The following is an 18,097-nucleotide window of genomic DNA, read 5'->3' as shown; positions in this document are numbered from 1 at the left end:
CCCTGTTTCCAGACTTCAGGTGGAATTCCATCAACCCCAGCTGCCTTGCCGATTTTCACCTGCTGTACGGTCTTGAGGGTTTCTCCTAAAGTGGGGGCAGTATCCAATTCATACTTTACTGGTTGTTGTGTGATGGACTGAATTGCTGAGTCTTGGACTACACGGCTGGTACTGAAAAGAGTCTGAAAGTGTTCAGACAATCGATTCAGAATGGAGGTTTTATCTGTTAGAAGCGTTTGACCATCAGTGCTGAGTAGAGGGCTTTGTACCGGGTATGTAGGCCCGTATGCTGTTTTCAGGGCCTCATAGAAACCTTTGTGATCACCCGTGTCTGCGCATAATTGAGTTTTTTCAGCTAGATCGATCCACCACTTGTTCTGGATGTCACGGAGTTTCTGTTGGAGCTTGCTGCATGCGAGACGAAAGGCTGTTTTTCTTGCGTGACAGGATGGCAGTGCAAGGTGTGCTTGGTGGGCGGTTCTCTTCTTCCCCAACAAGTCCTGGATTTCTTGATTGTTTTCGTCAAACCAGTCCTTGTTCTTCTTGAGGGAGAACCCTAAGGATTCTTCGGAGGATTGCAGGATGCTGTTTTTAATGTGGTGCCAAATTGTTTCAGGAGAGGAATCTGCAGAATCTGTGGAATGGTTTTCAAGCCTAGTTTGAAAGTTTGCCTGGAATCTGTCTCTTACTGTGGCTGATTAGAGATTGTTAACTTGGAGTCTTTTCCTTGGGATATTGCTCCTTTTAGGTTTGAATTTGAGATTGAAGTTGAGCTTACAGCGCACAAGCTGATGGTCTGTTTGGCATTCTGCACTGGGCATCACGTGGGTATGGTGGACATCGCGGACATCTCTCCGTCGCACCAAGACATAATCGATGAGGTGCCAATGCTTAGATCTGGGGTGCACCCAGGTTGTCTTCAGACTATCTTTCTGCTGAAAGATAGTATTAGTGATGGTGAACTGTTGCTCTGCACAGAATTCTAGCAGAAGTCGACCATTATTGTTGCAGTTTCCAACACCATTTCTCGATTTTTCGGAGACGGGGGTCTTGACCACAAACCTTGACGTCAATAAACCCCGTGCACTTAGTGGCACCTAAGAGACAGACAGTTAGTTTAGCGAGCTCAAAAAATACTAGGATAGTGCACGGAAGAAGAGAAGAAAGAAGTTGAAGAAGAAACTGAGAGGTCTAAGCAGGCACCGGATAGAGCGGAGAGGGTCAACGCAACATCAAAAGCGGTGAGTCTGACTGGGACGCACCCCGCACGCCCAAGACTGCTCCCTGGGCGAAAGTGTGCCTGCAGCTCGGAGAAAAGCCTGTCGGTCCCCTGAGTGTTGGTCATCTGGTAAAGCGGCTCTCCGCTACCGACTGCTGTGGACCATGTGCAAGAAGCAGCTTGCCGCTGCCGCGTCTTAGCAACCCCAGCCACCGCTGACCCCCGCGGAGCCCCCGTTCCAGTTTTCTGTCCAGCAGAAACTGGTCGCGGCTCCCCGCCTGCTCACCGCCGCTGACTGACCCTGCGGCGCGCTTAAAAAGCACTGCCGGAAAAAAAAAAAAAAAAGCCCTGTGCCGCATTCAAACCGCGCGGGCTTTACCGAGGCGCCGCGCCGCGCCTTCCGATACAGCGTGCCCCGACCCCTGTGCCGCCCAGCAAACTGCGGGAGCCCCCGGAGCCGCCGCTGCCGCCGCCTGCGCGGGTCCTGCCCCACGCCCCGCCGCCGCTGCAGACGCCGCGCTCACTGGAGACGGAGTCGGACCCACGCCGAGCCGCCGCCACGTGACTGAGAGCCGCCACCAGGGCCGCCGCTTCGTTCGCCGCTTTGCAGCCCGCGCACGCCAATCGCCGCAGCCCCAAGCCGCCGCTTCTACAGCCAGCCCCCGCGTCCGTCGCTACAGCTGCCCGTGCCTGCCACTGCTCTGCGCCGCCGCTTGCCACCTGCACCGGGACATCAGCCGCCGCTGCCAGGACGCCACAGCCCAGCCGACAGAGAGCCAACACAAATCAACAAACCAACAGACCTTCTTCAGCAGCGCACCCCAGCAGCGCCGAGACCCAAAGGTAACATGGGAAACTTCTTCCCCACCGAACTATCACGGGACACAGAAGCACTGGCTGCTCTGCTGAATCCTTACTATGTTCAGGTTACAAGGGCTGAATTATCAGAGTTGGTGCGGCTCATTAAAGCAGCCGTACCAGAACTACCTCTGGTTGAAGCCCTCAACATTCACATATGGGACAAAATAGGCAATCTTATCAAACTCAAGGCTCAGGGAGGGGACTCCCAAGCAAACCATGCTTACCCAGCCTGGCAAGCTATAATGACTGCATTAAGCAGATCCCACCAAAGAACGACGAACACACCCCCCCCCCACTCACGTTGCAAGCAGCAGCAGCCCCACTTTTACGCACCGCAGTTTAAACACACAAAGCGCGGCGGGGGGAGGGGGTGGAGCCGTTCACAATTCAACTCCGGGGAAGGGAACCGGGAGCCCAAGGGACACGGACCAGCGGGAGGGAGCAGGGCCCCAGATGTGAGGTTCCAGTCTGTGGGACAGCAGCAGGGGGTCCCGTGACGGGGGTGGGGGGGCTAACCCAGCTTACTTGCCAACCCATCCCGCGGATGAACGCCGAGTACGCGCCCAGGGGCGGGCACCACCATCTCGCCCGCCACGTGGTACGGACACCGACCCGTCCTTCCCCGCCCCCGCGCCATACTCCCCAACCACCACCACAGCCCACCCACAGGCAGCCGCTTTCGCCGGAGCTGCAGGGGGGGGGGGAATGGGAAGAATGGGAGGAGGAGGAGGGGGATTTCGGGATAGCTCTGCCGGCAAGGGATGAAGCAACATACCGAGAGGGTACAATCGATAGATGGGCTTTATGCAGAGAAGAGGCATTGCGTACTGGGGACTTACAAGTTATACAAGCATGTCCAGTAATTATCGGTCCACGTCAAAGCCACAGGTTCCAACCATTGCCACATGAACTAACCAAAGAACTGAGACAGTTAATAAGAGAAACTGGTGTATCATCCCCTAACACGCTTGCATTTTTAGAATCACTGAGTTCCACATACATCTTCATGCCTCATGACTGGAGAACCCTGTTACAAATAAGCCTCCCTAACACACAGTACAATATATGGCTGAACGATTTTAGAGAAATCTGTTCCGCTTATGCTAATGACCCGCAAGCAGGGGTATCAGCACACCAACTCACAGGGGATGGGAATTATCGTTCCATAGATGCACAAACCAGGTACAATAGAGAAGTATACGAAGTCATAGCAAAACATGCCATGCAGGCAATGAGAAAACTACCCACATCAGACAGAGACGCAAACTTGTAATTTACAAAAATAATACAGGGCCCAACAGAACCTTACACACAATTCCTAGATCGGCTGCAATCTGCTCTGGATAGGCAGATTGAAAATGAGGAAGCCAGAGAAATCCTTAGCAGAAGACTGGCTTTCGAAAATGCTAATGTTGATTGTAAAAGAGTTCTGCAAACCCTTCCTAAAAGGGAAACTTGTAGCATCTCAGAATTAGTTCGTGCCTGCCAAGAGGTGGGTTCCTTAACACACCAAACAGATTTACTAGCAGTAGCACTGAGTGCTCAGTTAAGGACACAGCAGGGGGCCAGACCCAGAGAAGGTTGCTTCATTTGTGGGGCCTCCGACCATTTTCAAAGGGACTGCCCTCAGAAACCTCTAGCAGTGGCACCTCGAAAGCAACCCAAAGCAAGGAGGATGCCAAAAAACTGGAGGCGAGGGGCGCTGTCGCACGCCCCGGTACAGCAATCACATGTGACACAAGGGAACAGGCTGGCGATTTGTGCCCCCCCAACTCAGCCAGCGCTCTGTGCCCCTACACCCCAGCCAGCGCTGAGCTGGACTTATCCAACAGGGACACAGTCTTCATAACTTCCACTGAGGTAGTGCTAATCCCGACTGGACATTGGGGTCCCCTTAATCCAGGGGTACATGCACTGCTGATTGGAAGATCCTCCACCACCAGAATGGGTTTGTTTGTGCTGCCAGGTGTAATAGACTCAGATTCTCATAGTGAGATTCTAATAATGGCATGGACCCCTTCACCCCCCTGTTTCATCCCAAAAGGACAGAAGATTGCTCAGTTAATCCCCTTCTACAGTGCGTCGCCTGCAGGGGAGGGGGGGAGGGAGCAGGGTTCAGGGGCCTTTGGCAGCACGGGACACCCACAAGTTTACTGGGCAGCAGCCATCACAGCCACACAGCCGCTCATGACCAAGTTAATGGGCACAGATTTACAGGCCTTTTGGACTCAGGAGCCGATGTTTCCATCATAAAGGACTCCGAATGGCCACTTGACTGGCCCACTGTTTGCCCAGCTGCAACCATTCAAGGGGTGAGAGGTACACAAAGACCCAGACAGAGTGCTCAAATACTCAGTGTCTTGGGACCAGAGGGACAATTAGCAAAGGTAGCTCCATTCATAGCCCCAATCCCTTGCTCTCTGTGGGGACGTGATATACTTTCACAGTTTGGCACAGTAATGCAAATACCTCCTGCAAGCAGCCAGGTTTTTCAATAGGGGCCATTGGTCAGCCGTCCCAAGCACCGATTAAGCTGGTCTGGAAAAGTGACCAGCCGGTCTGGGTAGACCAGTGGCCCATGAAAAAAGAAAGGCTTGAACATTTAAAAATGCTTGTAGAGGAACAATTAGAAGCAGGACACATTGTGCCAACAAATAGTCCCTGGAACACTCCTGTATTTTGCACTCCCAAAAAAACTGGCAAATGGAGGATGATTCAGGATCTCAGGGCAGTAAACGCAGTCATTGAGTCTATGGGGGCATTGCAACCGGGATTACCCTCACCTGCTATGCTCCCAGCGAACTGGCCTCTGACAATAATTGATTTAAAGGATTGCTTTTTTACCATATTCCTGCACCCCGAAGATGCCCCAAGGTTTGCATTTTCCATCCCAGCATTAAACAACTCACAGCCTATGCAAAGGTATCACTGGGTTGTTCTCCCTCAGGGGATGAAAAACAGTCCAACCATATGCCAAACAGTAGCTGCAAATGCTATTCAACCCATCAGAAAGCGTTTCCCCTCTGCAATAATATACCAATACATGGATGATATTTTAATAAGCATGGCCACAGAAAATGAACTGCAAATTGTTGTTACTGCTTTGACTGATGCTGTCCAAGAAGCAGGCTTGCAGGTTGCAGCAGAGAAAATCCAGCGATCGCAGCCCTGGAGCTATCTTGGATGGAGGATCATGCAATAACAGATTTCCCCACAGCCACTGCAGCTCGAGGTAAAAGACACTTTAACCTTACATGAGTTGCAAAAACTCCTGGGAGCTATTAATTGGTTAAGGCCTATTCTAGGCTTAACCACAGAGGAGCTACACCCTCTCTTTGTGTTACTAAAGGGGGACTCTGATCTGACGTCTAATAGGGCTCTGACAGCAGAGGCAAAGCAGGCGTTAGACATTTGTGCCAAGGCGATAGAATCTAGGCAGAGCAGAAGGAGAGATCCTGAACTGCAAATCTGCCTTGCCTTAATTCCCAGCAGGTACCAGCCATTTGCAGTCTTGTTTCAGTGGGACCAGACTGAAAAGGACCCACTGCTGGTTCTAGAATGGCTATTTCTGCCCCACACCCCACATAAAACTGTATGGACAATTAATGAAATGTTTGCTAAGCTTGTTATTAAAGGCAGAGCTCAACTACAGGAACTAGATGGAAAGGATCCAGCGGTTATCTACATTCCAGCCACGAAGGACAATTTAGCTTGGATGCTGGCTGAGGACACCGAGTTCCAAGCTGCCTTAGCAGGTTTTGATGGTAACATTTCAGTTAATCTCCCTAAGCACAAACTTTGGGCAGAAATCGGTAATTTGCCTTTAAGAACCACGACTAGATGCAGACGTGAGCCAGTAAAAGGCCTCACGGTTTTTACAGATGCATCTGGACGATCACAAAAGGCTGCAGTGACTTGGATAAATCCTGATACAGGACAATGGGAACAAAAGGCACAGACCATGAACCAATGCTCTGTGCAGGTTCTGGAACTGGCTGCCATTCGTATTACCTTGGAAAAGTTTTCTGAACAACCTGTTAATATTGTCACTGATTCTTGTTATGCTGCAGGGTTAGTTTCACGTCTAGAATGTTCATTTCTTCGGGATGTTTCTAACCCTCGTTGTTTGAAATGCGTTGTATTTGGTTCCTTGTCAATCACAGAAGGTTTGATTTTTATATAATGCACATCAGGTCTCACGCTGATATGCCAGGGCCAATAGCTGAAGAGAACCGGAAAACTGACAAAGTAGCAATGTTCAACACAGTACCTAGGACCCTTGAGCAAGCAAAATTGTCCCATTCATTTTTTCACCAGAATGCACGCTCTCTAAAGAGACAATTCAAAATTACTATTAATCAGGCCCGAGATATCATATTGACTTGTCCAGACTGTCAAAAAATCACCCCCATGCCATCTCAGGAAGGTGTTAACCCCAGAGGGTTAGTGTCCAATGAGATATGGCAAACAGATGTCACACACATCCCAGAATTTGGCCCCTTGAAATATGTACATGTAACTGTAGACACACATTCACAGTACATCACTGCTACAGTACACACAGGTGAGAAAGCCAAGGATGTAATAAGACACTGGCTAAGGTGTTTTGCTACCCTTGGCACTCCAAAACAAATTAAAAGCGATAATGGACCAGCATACGTCTCTGAAAAGGTAAGGAATTTCCTATCAGAATGGAGAATTTCACATATTACAGGAATTCCACACTCACCTACGGGACAAGCAATTGTAGAAAGGGCACACCACACACTGAAAGAGATGTTAATAAAACAAAGAGGGGGGAGAAGCTATATAGTCCGCAAGAACGGTTGTGGAAAGCCACATATGTTATCAATTTTTTAAATTGTGACAGTGCTGAAAGAAGCAGATATGAGAAGTAGCACAAATCTCAGGCGTTTGCCTCTCCCAGGCCGCTAGTCATGGTAAAAGATTTGATCTCGGGACAATGGACAGGACCTTTAGATCTTATGACTTGGGGAAGAGGTTACGCTTGTGTGGCAACAGGAAAAGAACTGAAGTGGATTCCCTCCAGGTGTGTAAAGCCCTATTTGGATACACAATCACAGCTGCAGGAACCAGATAACGCAGGAGTTTAAAAACAGTTATGTTATGTTTCAGTTTATATTAATGACCAATGTGGTGACAAGCAAGCTGCAAATATTGGTGTGTGTATGTGTGTGCGTGAATGACGGCCGTCAGCGTGTGAGATGAGTGAATGAATAAGAGGAGAATTGTGTGACTGGAAAACATAAAAACACAGAACACCTCACAAAACCACATTACCTACACCACAAGGTCACTTTGAAAGAATTGAGTTTTGATATGCTTAACCTGTTTCTTGAATAAAGTTTGAAATCCCCAGTTATTAAAAAACCCTCAGATTAATAAAAGTTATAGTTTACACACAGTTGGGCTAAAGGCCCCAAGTTAATAAAATAGTTATCCAAGTTGCACTACCCTATAGGAATATAAGGTTTTAAAAGGTTTATATTAGAGTTAAGAAACTGAGCGAAGCAATGCGCTGGGTCGCTGCAAAGCTTGGTAGTTTACAATGTTCTGGTTGTTTGCACTGTTTTTTGCACTGTTTTTTGTGACTTCTTTAAGATATTTGAGAGAGGGGATGTGTGGGAGGCGTGTCTGGATGCACAAGGGATGTGCCAGGGCGATGGGCCCGAGAGGACATGCGCAGTCACATATAACTGTGGGAGCCCAAACCCAGCTTTCAGCAAAGGAAAACAAGGGCTGACGAAAACCTCGTGATCTGAAGGAGCTGGACCCTTCTCACAAGACCTGTTAAAGTTCTACCTTATGGATCAAGCTTGGCTCCAGCAGAAATCAGAAAGGACTTTTGAGATGATTGTATCACACCATGTCTAAACCCCTGTAATCCCTCTATCCCCCATGTAATCCTACTAGAAGAAAAATTAACTATTTGGAAATTGCAGTAAAAATTTGTGTAACTCCCCAATTAACATAGGTTGTCCCCTTCATTAACATACAGCCCCAGATGCCTTTAAAATAGTGTTCTTCTGTTCAATAAACTATTCCAGTTTCCCCATACTGGGATCGTGTCTAGCTTTTATTTTTCAGACCGCCACTTATAACTCTATTGGCTGAAGAAGTCACATGGTACACAGGGATATAAGAGTGGGAATTTTGAATAAAGCTCTCTTTGTCCCACCACACACGAGGAGCATCAATCATTTCCTTGTTATACAAGGGTCCCCTGCTACACTGTCTGGCATGGGCGAGCCTACCGAAGGCATGTACCATCTCCAGCATAGCTCGCAACCACATAGAATTACACAGGCTACGCTCCTACTATTAAAACGATTAGGGCAAGTCTTACACTTCCTACTTTTCTGCCACCTGTCTATATTCAATCCCAGGGAAACACCCAGGGAAACACCCTTTGTCCTGACCACCCTTTCAGGATGTAACGAATATATCCAAAACATACCGAACCTGGGCAGTAGCCGCAGGTGAGCCAAAAACAAACAAACGAACAAAACTGTTCTGGCCACCGTACCCACCTAGGGCTCGAGTACCTCTCCAGGCCCGAGCCCGGCCAAGATCCCCAACCCCCAGAGGAAACCATTATCCACCCTGACCTTATCCTCCCCCCACCGTGTTACCGCATATCTTCCCACGCACCACTTACCCGCCCAGTCTCCAGTCCGAGGACACCCACAGCCCGCCCGGTACCCTTTCCCTCCCCCGCCCCCTCCTCCCCCCCCAAACCAGACCGGCAAACCTCTGTGTCCTCCGAGGCTTCCACTCTCCTCTCTCTCTCCTTTCTCACGAGAGCACAAAGCCACGCTGCCGAAGCTCCCTCTCCCCTTTCCCCGCTGGGGGTGGCCCCGGGCCATGCAGGCCCGATGGGGGGGCGGCCCCGCGGAGCCGCGTGGGCTTCCGGGTCTAGTAAATTGTAACCGACTTGTAATCTCTCTTGAGTTGGGTTCATTTCTTCCGCCAGTTTACTTTTAAACCAGCACACAAGCCTTCATGCAAGATTTTGTTTTCAGATTTGAGTCAGCTCAAAAAAAAAATGTATTTAACAAATAATAAAAACAAAAAGACCACAAACAGCCAGGCTATTTATTATCTGAAGCAGCTTAGTTGTTGAACTAATTCCGCTAGAGGTGCAGAAGGAATTATATATGAAGAACTTTGCAGACTTAGTGGATTCACATAGTGGTATATAGGTACATTGGGCTAAAATGTGCTGACTGTGGTGTAGGCGTGATCCTCCCCTGAGATCTGCCATTGTGTGTCCACAGGCTTCAGCTGCAGCAATGCTCCATTTTCAGCTTGAAGTAACTTTTGCATTGGTTTGACCAGCCCTTTCAAACTGCTGCACTGGGGGTTCATGCCTACAGCACTTAATGTGTCTGTGGAGACTCTGGAAGAGTAGTGTGCTGGTCTTTGAGACCTCTGGCTCCTGTCGCATCCTTGACCAGAGGCATAATTCTGAGCAGATGGAGGGTTCAATCAGTAAAAGAACTTTCAACATCAAGCTACGCTTGCACAGTGTAGTAGTAGAGAATAAAAAGCTTGTTATGCTAATCTTTCCAATGCTGGCCCTCTTGGTCTCTGCAAGGGGTTCATAGGTTCTATTGAAATAGGAAGATTTGAACACCTAATGAAATCAAGGAACAAAATGTTAATGACATTTTATGGAATTCATTAAACTTGGTAATAAACTTTGCGTGCAACATCCTCTCTCATCCAGAATGAAATGTTGAAAACACAAGTGTCTTTAAATATCCTAATATCCTAGGTGGTGCTAATGAAAACCTCTCTGCTACAGATGTAGTCATGCCTGCTGGGACGCACTGGGAAGCCGGTGCTAATGGCTAAGTTATGTGCAGCACTGTGTGTTGTTAAAGAACCTGCTTGTCTCTTGGCCTGGCAGTTGCAGTGTATTATTAGTGGGCCTGTTGCCTGGTTTTCCTGGAGCACAATAACAGATGATGGAAGAGAAGTAAACTTCTTTCTCCGTATCCCAACCACTGACCTTCTGTTGCAGCTTAAGGTATTGAGGATCTGTCTTTTCACAGAAAGCAATTTTTTAAAAAAAAATCAACAGCTAGTATTTGATGAACTGCAGAGTGAATCCCTGAGTGATCAAGGTGAAAGAACTTTTGGGCAGGATGGAGCTGGGCTTGTACTTGTAGCTCATTGCTCCCCTGCACTGTCCAGCAAATGCAAAATACAGTATGCACTGTTCTATATAAAAGTGCTGTTGTTTTCCTATTATGCAAATAGCAAACACTGCAAGTTATACAGGCCAAAGAAACTATTTCAATTTACCCCTTGACACGCTTTGTTCTTTATTTGGTGCTATATGCATTTATATTAATAATAATTTTTAAAAAGGCTACATCCAAATGGTTCCATATTAAAAAGAAGCTTGAAACAGTGTCAGAATATATGTGCTACACTCTAGTTTGCAGCAGTTCTCTTTCTACTGAAGTTTACCTTCTATCACAATAAGAATATATTACAAAATACACTTAATATTGAGCTGAAGGACTTTCAAGTTTGCAGTTTGAAAATATTGATTGTGAACAGTGGTGCCTAGGAAGCAATTTAACAACAGCATCAGTGCTGTGAAGAACACCCAATAAATACATGTCAGGATGGCTTATTGCATGCTGCTTTTCAGAATAAATTAAGAAATAAACTGTGTAAGATGGGAGATACCACCCAGCAAGAGCTGATTTCAGAAATGAAGGCTAATGGTTGCCTTTGTATTACTGGGCTTTGTAAACATCATTGTATTTATCTAACAGATAGCATTCTGCATGTGTGCAGCTTTTGGTGAAGGGTGCTGACTAATTGTAAGGAGTTAAAGAGCACAGGTGCCCATCTCAAACACTGTTACGGCTACAGAAGGAACTTGCTATAAGATAAGCCTCTACAGTGGGAAGTTGAGATAAGCACAGAAGGGAGGAATTTGTGACAGGAAGGCAGTAATTCCAGGCCTGGGAGAAGTTAGGTCTGGTTAGCACATCCTGGTTAACGCAAGCGGACAAATATTCTCACTGTGTCAAATGGTGTGAAAAGAAGAAATTGCTCATACACATATCACCAGTCAAACAAAGATCACCCCAAGTTATGGGACACACGGCATCTGCAACCACCAACAAACACTGAAGCGCCCCCAAACTAATTTCGGGGGCCTTCCACCAGAGGACTGTGCATGATCCATAGTGTTGCACCAGACAGTGTAGAACTCCCATCCCCAGGGAAGGTAGCTGGGTGTTCCCACCTGAACCCATTAAATTTTGCTTCACGGGCTTTCCCCGCCTTGGAGGGATTGAGGCATGTGACCGTCACTTGGACCAACAGACATCCAAATTGCAACAATGAAGTCTAGTCGCTGGACCCACAGGTGGTGATAGCCTTCCTCTCCACTATCTACTCTTATCCTTTCTTTCTCTTTTTTTCTTTTCCTTAGATATTTTCTGAAGTGATATCTGTCTTGATACCCTCTCACAAACTATCCTTCTGGATGAAACATCCAGCATACAGCTGGACAACCATGTTACATGATGGGTGAGCAACTGGCGAAGTTGTTATAGTGACTAGGGTGACATCAGGCTGGTGATGAGCCACTAGTGAGGCTCTACAGGGCTCCATGTTCAGCCCAGTTCTCTTCAACATCTTCATAAATGACTTGGACACAGGACTCAAAGGAACGCTAAGTAAGTTTGCTGATGACACTAAATTGGGAGGAGCTGTCGACTCTGGCGAGGGCAGAGAGGCTCCGCAGAGAGACCTCGACAAAATAGAGAGATGGTCAATCACCAACTGTGTGAAGTTTAACAAGGGCAAGTGCCAGATTCTGCACCTGGGATGGGGCAGCCTTGTCTGTGTTGTATAGACTGGGGCATGAGGGGTATCAACGGTGGGAGTGGAAAGCTTAGACAAAGTTATTAAAAAGTAAAGCCTTGTCAGTGATTTTCAAGGCACAGAAAGGATTCCCTTGCTTTCTAAACCCCTTCTCAGAGAGGAGTCTAGGTGCAGCTAAACGCAATCTTAGCCTCGGATTATATTAATGGTTTAAATTTAAGGAACTATAGAGGTATGATTAAACAACTTTTGTCCCACAGGTTTTAATTATTGGCAAAATGAGAATATTTATATAAAATGAATAATTTATTTTATACAAATCAGCAGACAGATCTTAATCAAAACTATTTACTACACGATATAAACACTAAAAATCAACTAGTAGAGTATAATATAGCATAAAGTAGTACTGTGCACTGTAAACAAAGAAATTATTGAAGCAGTTATATTAAAGCCAGTGAAAAGAAATAATTATTAAGTAAAGGTCTGATGTAACTCACCCATACCAATGCTCATGGGGTGATCTCTTTCTCTCAACCTCGAGGAGTGACCTTGGAGGGCATCCCCAGCCAAGGGAGGAATCTCCACACATACACCTCAAGAAGGGTTGTGTTAGAAGAACCTGACTGTACGAGAGGGGACTGGACTTGACCACTTGCCTGTGGTCGATATGTAGTATGTAATTGCCAATCAATTTGCAGAATGCTGCTTATTCTTTAGTTATAAAATGTGGTCCTCGGTCCGAGGAGATGATGTCTTGTTCAAGGCCTACCCCTTGCTTGCCTGGCCTGGTCTTGCCTTGTCTTCCCCTCCTTTGACTTGCCTTGTCTTGCCCACCCCTTCCTCTCCTCGTCTTGCATACCTCTCACTGGACTTGCTCTCGCCTTCACACATTTCACAGAATAGTCTGAGCTGCAAGGGACTAACAAGGACTGTCAAGTCCAACTCTTAAGGGAATGGCCTTCCCCTTCACTGCCTCACCTCACCTTGCCTTGCCTCTCTCTGCCCACCTCTCCCTTCCTTGCATTGCCTTTCATACCCATTCTCTGCCTCAACTTGCCTACCCCTTTTTTTTTCTTCCCTTACTGATCCCTCCCTTGCCTTGCATTGCCTGCTGCCTCCCTTACCTTAGGTGCCTAGTTTGCATATGTGATTCATTAATGTGTGTAATTAGGTATTGATTAGCTGATTCAGATATGTGAATGATTGTTATGCTTAATTAGGTGTTAACTGGTGGTTCTCACCCAAATTGCTGGTCTACCTCCCAAAATTGAATATGGATGAAGATTCCTCCCAGGCAAAAGGGGCCAGGACAGAAAGGTCTTGCTGCCCATGGAGTGCCCTGGGAGGCCCACCAACTGCACCTGAGACACCCAGGCTATGGGCTTTCTTCGCTGGGGCAAAGGGCTCCCGATATCAGGGAGGCTGCTTGTTTCTTGTGCCGTGTTATGCATTTCTCCATGAAGAACAAGCTTTCAGATTCCTGGTTTATACCTATTATAAATTCAACTCTTAATTGTCCTCACTTCCCAGCTAAGCTCAGGAGCAACAGCTGCCAGCAGGTCTCTTTTTCTGCAGTTACACAGCACAGAAGCATTACTACCTGCCCAAGGACCCCTCTGCCCCCTCCCGCCTTCAATATAAAAGCCTCTGGAGGGACAGGGATGTTTGTCACCTCTGGCATCATGATTAAAAAGTCTTGGCATTACTCTGGCAGTCAGCATTCTCCAGCTCTGGTACCCTGTTATACAGGTAAGGCCTCTCAGCCAACCAAAAACTCATAGCAAGTCCAAAATATCTCTCAAAGAGTGAAGGGAAACATCTGGAAAAGGCTGGAGGCGAACGGAAACTGAGGCACAATGTTTTAACTACAACGTGATCAGCACAGTGAGATCCAGCAGAAAAGAAGGTTTTAAATCTCTTAGAGGCTTAATCCTGGAGCAGGATAAACCAGGCTCCGCTGCCCAGCTTTGTAACCCCAAAAACTCAAGCTCTCCCTTCTCCGTGTATATTTTGGAGCAAACCTTGGAGGCAGAAACAGTTTATAAGATACATTTTGCTTCCAAAAAAACCCAAACCTGCTTCAGCATTTATTCACACCCACCTGGCACATGATACCAGGTATTGGGGCTTGTCTAACATAAGTATTTACACCATAATACACTAAAATAGGGGCGGCAGCACCCAGACCATGAGGGGCACAGCACGACCTGCACATAAGCAGCTCCAGCACCCAAACTCACCCTTGGATGTGCAGGAATTTCAGGGATGTACCACACCAGCATCACAGCTCTGCTTCCCAGAGGATTCAGGGTGCAAAGAACCCCTTTGAAAGCCTAAAAACACCACCCTTTGGGAAAAAAAGACCAGGAAACCTTTGATTCAAATGCAAAGGTTTTGATTCAAAAATAAGGTTTTTATTAAACAAAGTTTTCTTTGTTACCTTATCCTTCTGTACCACTCACATACAGCTAAAAGACACTCTCAAAAATTACATATTTGGGGCAATCATTATAGCATTGCAAAATTCTTCACTACAAACGAGCAATTTCACATCCTGCTCCCCATCTCAGGCACCTGTAGCTCCCAAATCCCATCCGATCCTCTCTCCCATGGGCCGGAGCAACTTCTTCCTCCCGTTTGTAGTTTATATTTTGCTCTAAATACAAACCCAAGAGCCACAACCACACACAGAAGAGACAAAGCAGAAAATCCCTGGCAGGTTTGTTTAAGTTGTAGCCAAGGAGTTTCTCAGCGCCAAACACAAACACCATCATTAAGAACAATCAAAATTTGCAGTAACACCTTCCCAAAACTCTTCCAGCAATAGTAGAAAAATACATTATTTTCCTTTATTTAGTTTTAATAAGTTTTAGCTGAATAATAGGGGTTTTTATGGGGTTGATATAGTTTTCGGGTTTCCTTTATTTTAGTTTTAACACATTCATAATAAATTTTAATGAATTAAATAAATTTAATTTTTAAATTTTATTTCTCATCCATATGAATAATAACAATAAGGATAAATAAAAGATGAATTGATTGCGGTTTTACACTTTTCCTAACGCATCCAAAATAAAACGTGTGGAGGTGGAAACTTATTTCGCGCTGCTGCGAAGTCTTAAAAAATTATTTTTTTTAATTTTTCATTTTTAAATCTCAACGACTCGGTTACGAGAACTCCCGTGCGTCCTCCGCGCCGCCAGGGGGCGCTGTAGGAAGCGCCGGGACGGAAGCGGAAGTAGCGGACGGTGCCGCCGGTGGGCCCGGGGCGGTGAGTCGGGGCCAGGGGTCTCGATGTGGCGGTGTCGGCTTGGCAGCGCCGGGGCTGTGGGGTTTTATGTTGTCGGTACCGGCTGAAGGGGCCTGGGCGGTGGGGGCCTGAGGAGCTCCGGGGTCCGGTGAAGGGACCGGTCTGGGGGTCCTTGACAAGCCCCAGTGAGGGTCCCGGGTGGTTGAGCCCTGGTACCCAGTCAAGGGGCCTGGACTGTTGTGTTCCATGAGCCCCAGTGAAGAGCCCGGGCTGGGGCTCCCTGACGAACTCCAGTGCCTGCTGAGCGTCCTGCTCAGTTGAGCCCCAGTACCCCCTCAAGGAGCCCGAGCTGGGGGGGGTCCCTGACGAGAGCCGGTACGGGGTCGAGCTGTACCAAGCCCTATCTCTCGTTGACCAGCCCGGCTGTTTGGCGCTTGGCAGCCCATCTGCCCACCCCACCATGCCGGGCCAGGGCCCCTCGGGGTCCCGCCGGCCGCTGCTGGCCCTGGTGGTCGCGCTGGGCTGGCTGCTGGCCCTGCAGCTGCTGCTGGACCTGCGGGCGCTGGGGCTGCTGTGCGGGGCCCTGGCGGTGCTGGGGGGCTGGCTGGGCCCCCCGGCCCTGGTTCCCCGCGGCCGCCGGCTGCGCCTGGAGCGCTTCGTGAGCTCTCTGCGGGCCCCGCCCGGCTGCCCCGCGGACGAGGCGCGGCTGGAGCGGGAGATCGCCAGCACCATCCGTAAGGTGGTGCGGGATTTCGTGGCCTCGTGGTACCGCACGGTGAGCAGGGAGCCGGCCTTCGAGGCCGAGGTGGAGAGGGCCATGGTGGGCCTGGCTGCGGAGCTGCGGCGGCGCATGGCGCGGGTAGACCGCCGAGCCCTCGCCCGCCGCCTGCTTCTGCTCTGCGGGCAACACCTCCAGAGCTTCCTGCGGGCACGGGACGCCCTGAGGGACGACCCCAAAGGCGGTGGGACGCTGTGGCAGGAGTACAGCCGGCTGGCAGGGCCGCATCCTGCCCTGCTCAGCCCCGCGGCCGAGGTCGGATGTGCCCGCGCGGCCGTGGAGACGCTGCTGCAGGCGTTGGTGCCGTGGCCACACCTGGAAACGCGGACGGGACGCTTCGTGGTGGTGGAGCTGGTGGCCTGCAATGTGCTGCTGCCGGCCGTCAGGAAGATGTCTGATCCCGACTGGATCAATCTGCTGCTCATTGGGATGTTCTCCAAGAAGCCCCGCGGTGGGAAGCCCCACACTGCACCCCCAGTGCCAGATTCCTTGCCCTTCCCAGCACAGATGGATACGGTTCCTGCCGGGCTACCCCCCTCCCCGAGGGCTGTGGAGGGGCTCAGGAGAGAGGCAGGGACTGCTGGCGAGGAGGGAGAGGAGATAAGGAGGTCGTGCCACACAGAGGAGCCTTTCCTGCGCCCCCAAGCCCTGGGATCCCTCTTCCCCTGCGAGGGTTTGGAGCTGGAATCCTCCACGCCCAGTGTGGGCCAGGACACGGACCTGCTGGCACCATCCCCCACTGGGGAGCTCCTTGATGAGCCCCCCCAGGACCCCTCTGTGCTAGAGGGCCTGGCCTCTTTGGAAGATGGAACCGGAGACCTGGAGGAGGGCCCTGCCCCCAGCTCAGATGTTGGGCTGCTTTCCACCTCTGCCTTGAGCTCCTGCCCTGACATCCAGATTGAGCCGGTGGTGGAGGAGGAGGAAAGCCCAGCAGTCCCCAAGAAGTTCTCCTCGCAGAGACCCTCTGTTCTGGGGAGAGATCTGGGGGCAGCAGAGGGCCTGCCACATATCCCCCCAGAGGCCGGGCAGTCCCTGCCCCTGCTCTCATCTTCCCCAACAGCTTCCATGAGCACCTTCAGCTTTGAGCCCCTGAGCAGCCCTGACGGCCCGGTCGTGATCCAGAGCCTGCGGATAACTGGGACCATCACTGCCCGGGAGCACAGTGGGACTGGCTTCCACCCATATACCCTGTACACTGTCAAGGTAAGGGCTCCCCTGGCATTCACCTCTTTTCCCAAATCCCTGCCCTGACTGGAGCACTGGTTGGTGTTTGGAGGTGAGGATTTGCTCTGTGAGTGTCTCCACAACAAATTTTGTCTGGCAGTGAGGGAATATCAGGCACAGGGTGTGGGATAGGAGTTCCCACTTTTAGCCAAGGGTCACATGAGGCTGGTAGAGTCTTTTGTGTTCTGTTTTTGCCAGTTGTTCCATTGGGATGGGTTCCTTCATCTTCAGGGAAGGGTTAATGTGAGGATGGAAGGGTCCTGGGAATTTTGGGGCCAGCAGCGCATTGGGATTGTTTTGGGAATGTGTAAGGATTATTCCTGTTGCCTTCCTCCTCAGTATGAGACAGTCCTGGAGGGTGAGGGTGCAGGGAGCCTTCAGCAGGTGGCTTATCACACCGTGAACCGCCGCTACCGGGAGTTCCTCAACCTGCAGACCCGGCTGGAGGAGAAACCGGAGCTCCGCAAGTTCCTCAAAAGTCAGTGCCTGCATTAACTCTTGGAGTAAATCCTCTCCCTCTCATCCCATTCCATGCTTCTCAGCTCTGAGGGTTTTCTGCCCTGCCTGTGCCCACATCTCTGTTGTTTTGTGCAGAGCTGGCTGGAGGGTTTATCTCTTTTGGCCGCAAATTCCAGTGTTTCAAAATATTCTTTTTTTTTTGATCACAACACCCAGTTTTGTAGCTTTGCACCTTAACAGTGAGTGGAAACACTGGTGTCTGAAAGAATCTTGTTTGCATAGAAGAAAATAGAAATATGTGTCAAACATGAGCTTTTTTTAGGAAGAAAACAGTATTTCTTCTAATGCTACTTCTATATAAAGCTCCATGGAGTTTAGCATGTTCCAACATAATTCCTTGGTTCTGACAGATTGACTACAAAACTGC

At 49.1% G+C, this 18,097-nt stretch overlaps 1 protein-coding gene across 2 annotated transcripts in view; it reads left to right on the top strand.

Annotated features, from left to right (window-relative positions):
- Nucleotides 1–15,196: 15,196 nt before the first annotated feature.
- The window catches only part of SNX19 (sorting nexin 19), a 40,268-nt gene continuing 37,367 nt past the window's right edge, over nucleotides 15,197–18,097 (top strand). For both annotated transcript variants that reach the window (XM_027747420.2, XM_027747418.2), the window contains exons 1-2: nucleotides 15,197–17,190; nucleotides 17,551–17,689. In XM_027747420.2, coding sequence (XP_027603221.1) covers nucleotides 15,670–17,190; nucleotides 17,551–17,689 — 1,660 coding nt within the window. In that variant the 5' untranslated portion in view covers nucleotides 15,197–15,669. The remainder of the gene's footprint in view (nucleotides 17,191–17,550; nucleotides 17,690–18,097) is intronic.

The sequence above is a fragment of the Pipra filicauda genome, unplaced genomic scaffold, assembly GCF_003945595.2.
Source record: "Pipra filicauda isolate LSUMZ 115617 unplaced genomic scaffold, ASM394559v2 scaffold564_size293559_pilon, whole genome shotgun sequence".
Lineage (NCBI taxonomy): Eukaryota > Metazoa > Chordata > Aves > Passeriformes > Pipridae > Pipra > Pipra filicauda.
The sequence above is the reverse complement of the archived record's forward strand: the minus strand, read 5'-3'. Positions and strand labels throughout refer to the sequence as shown.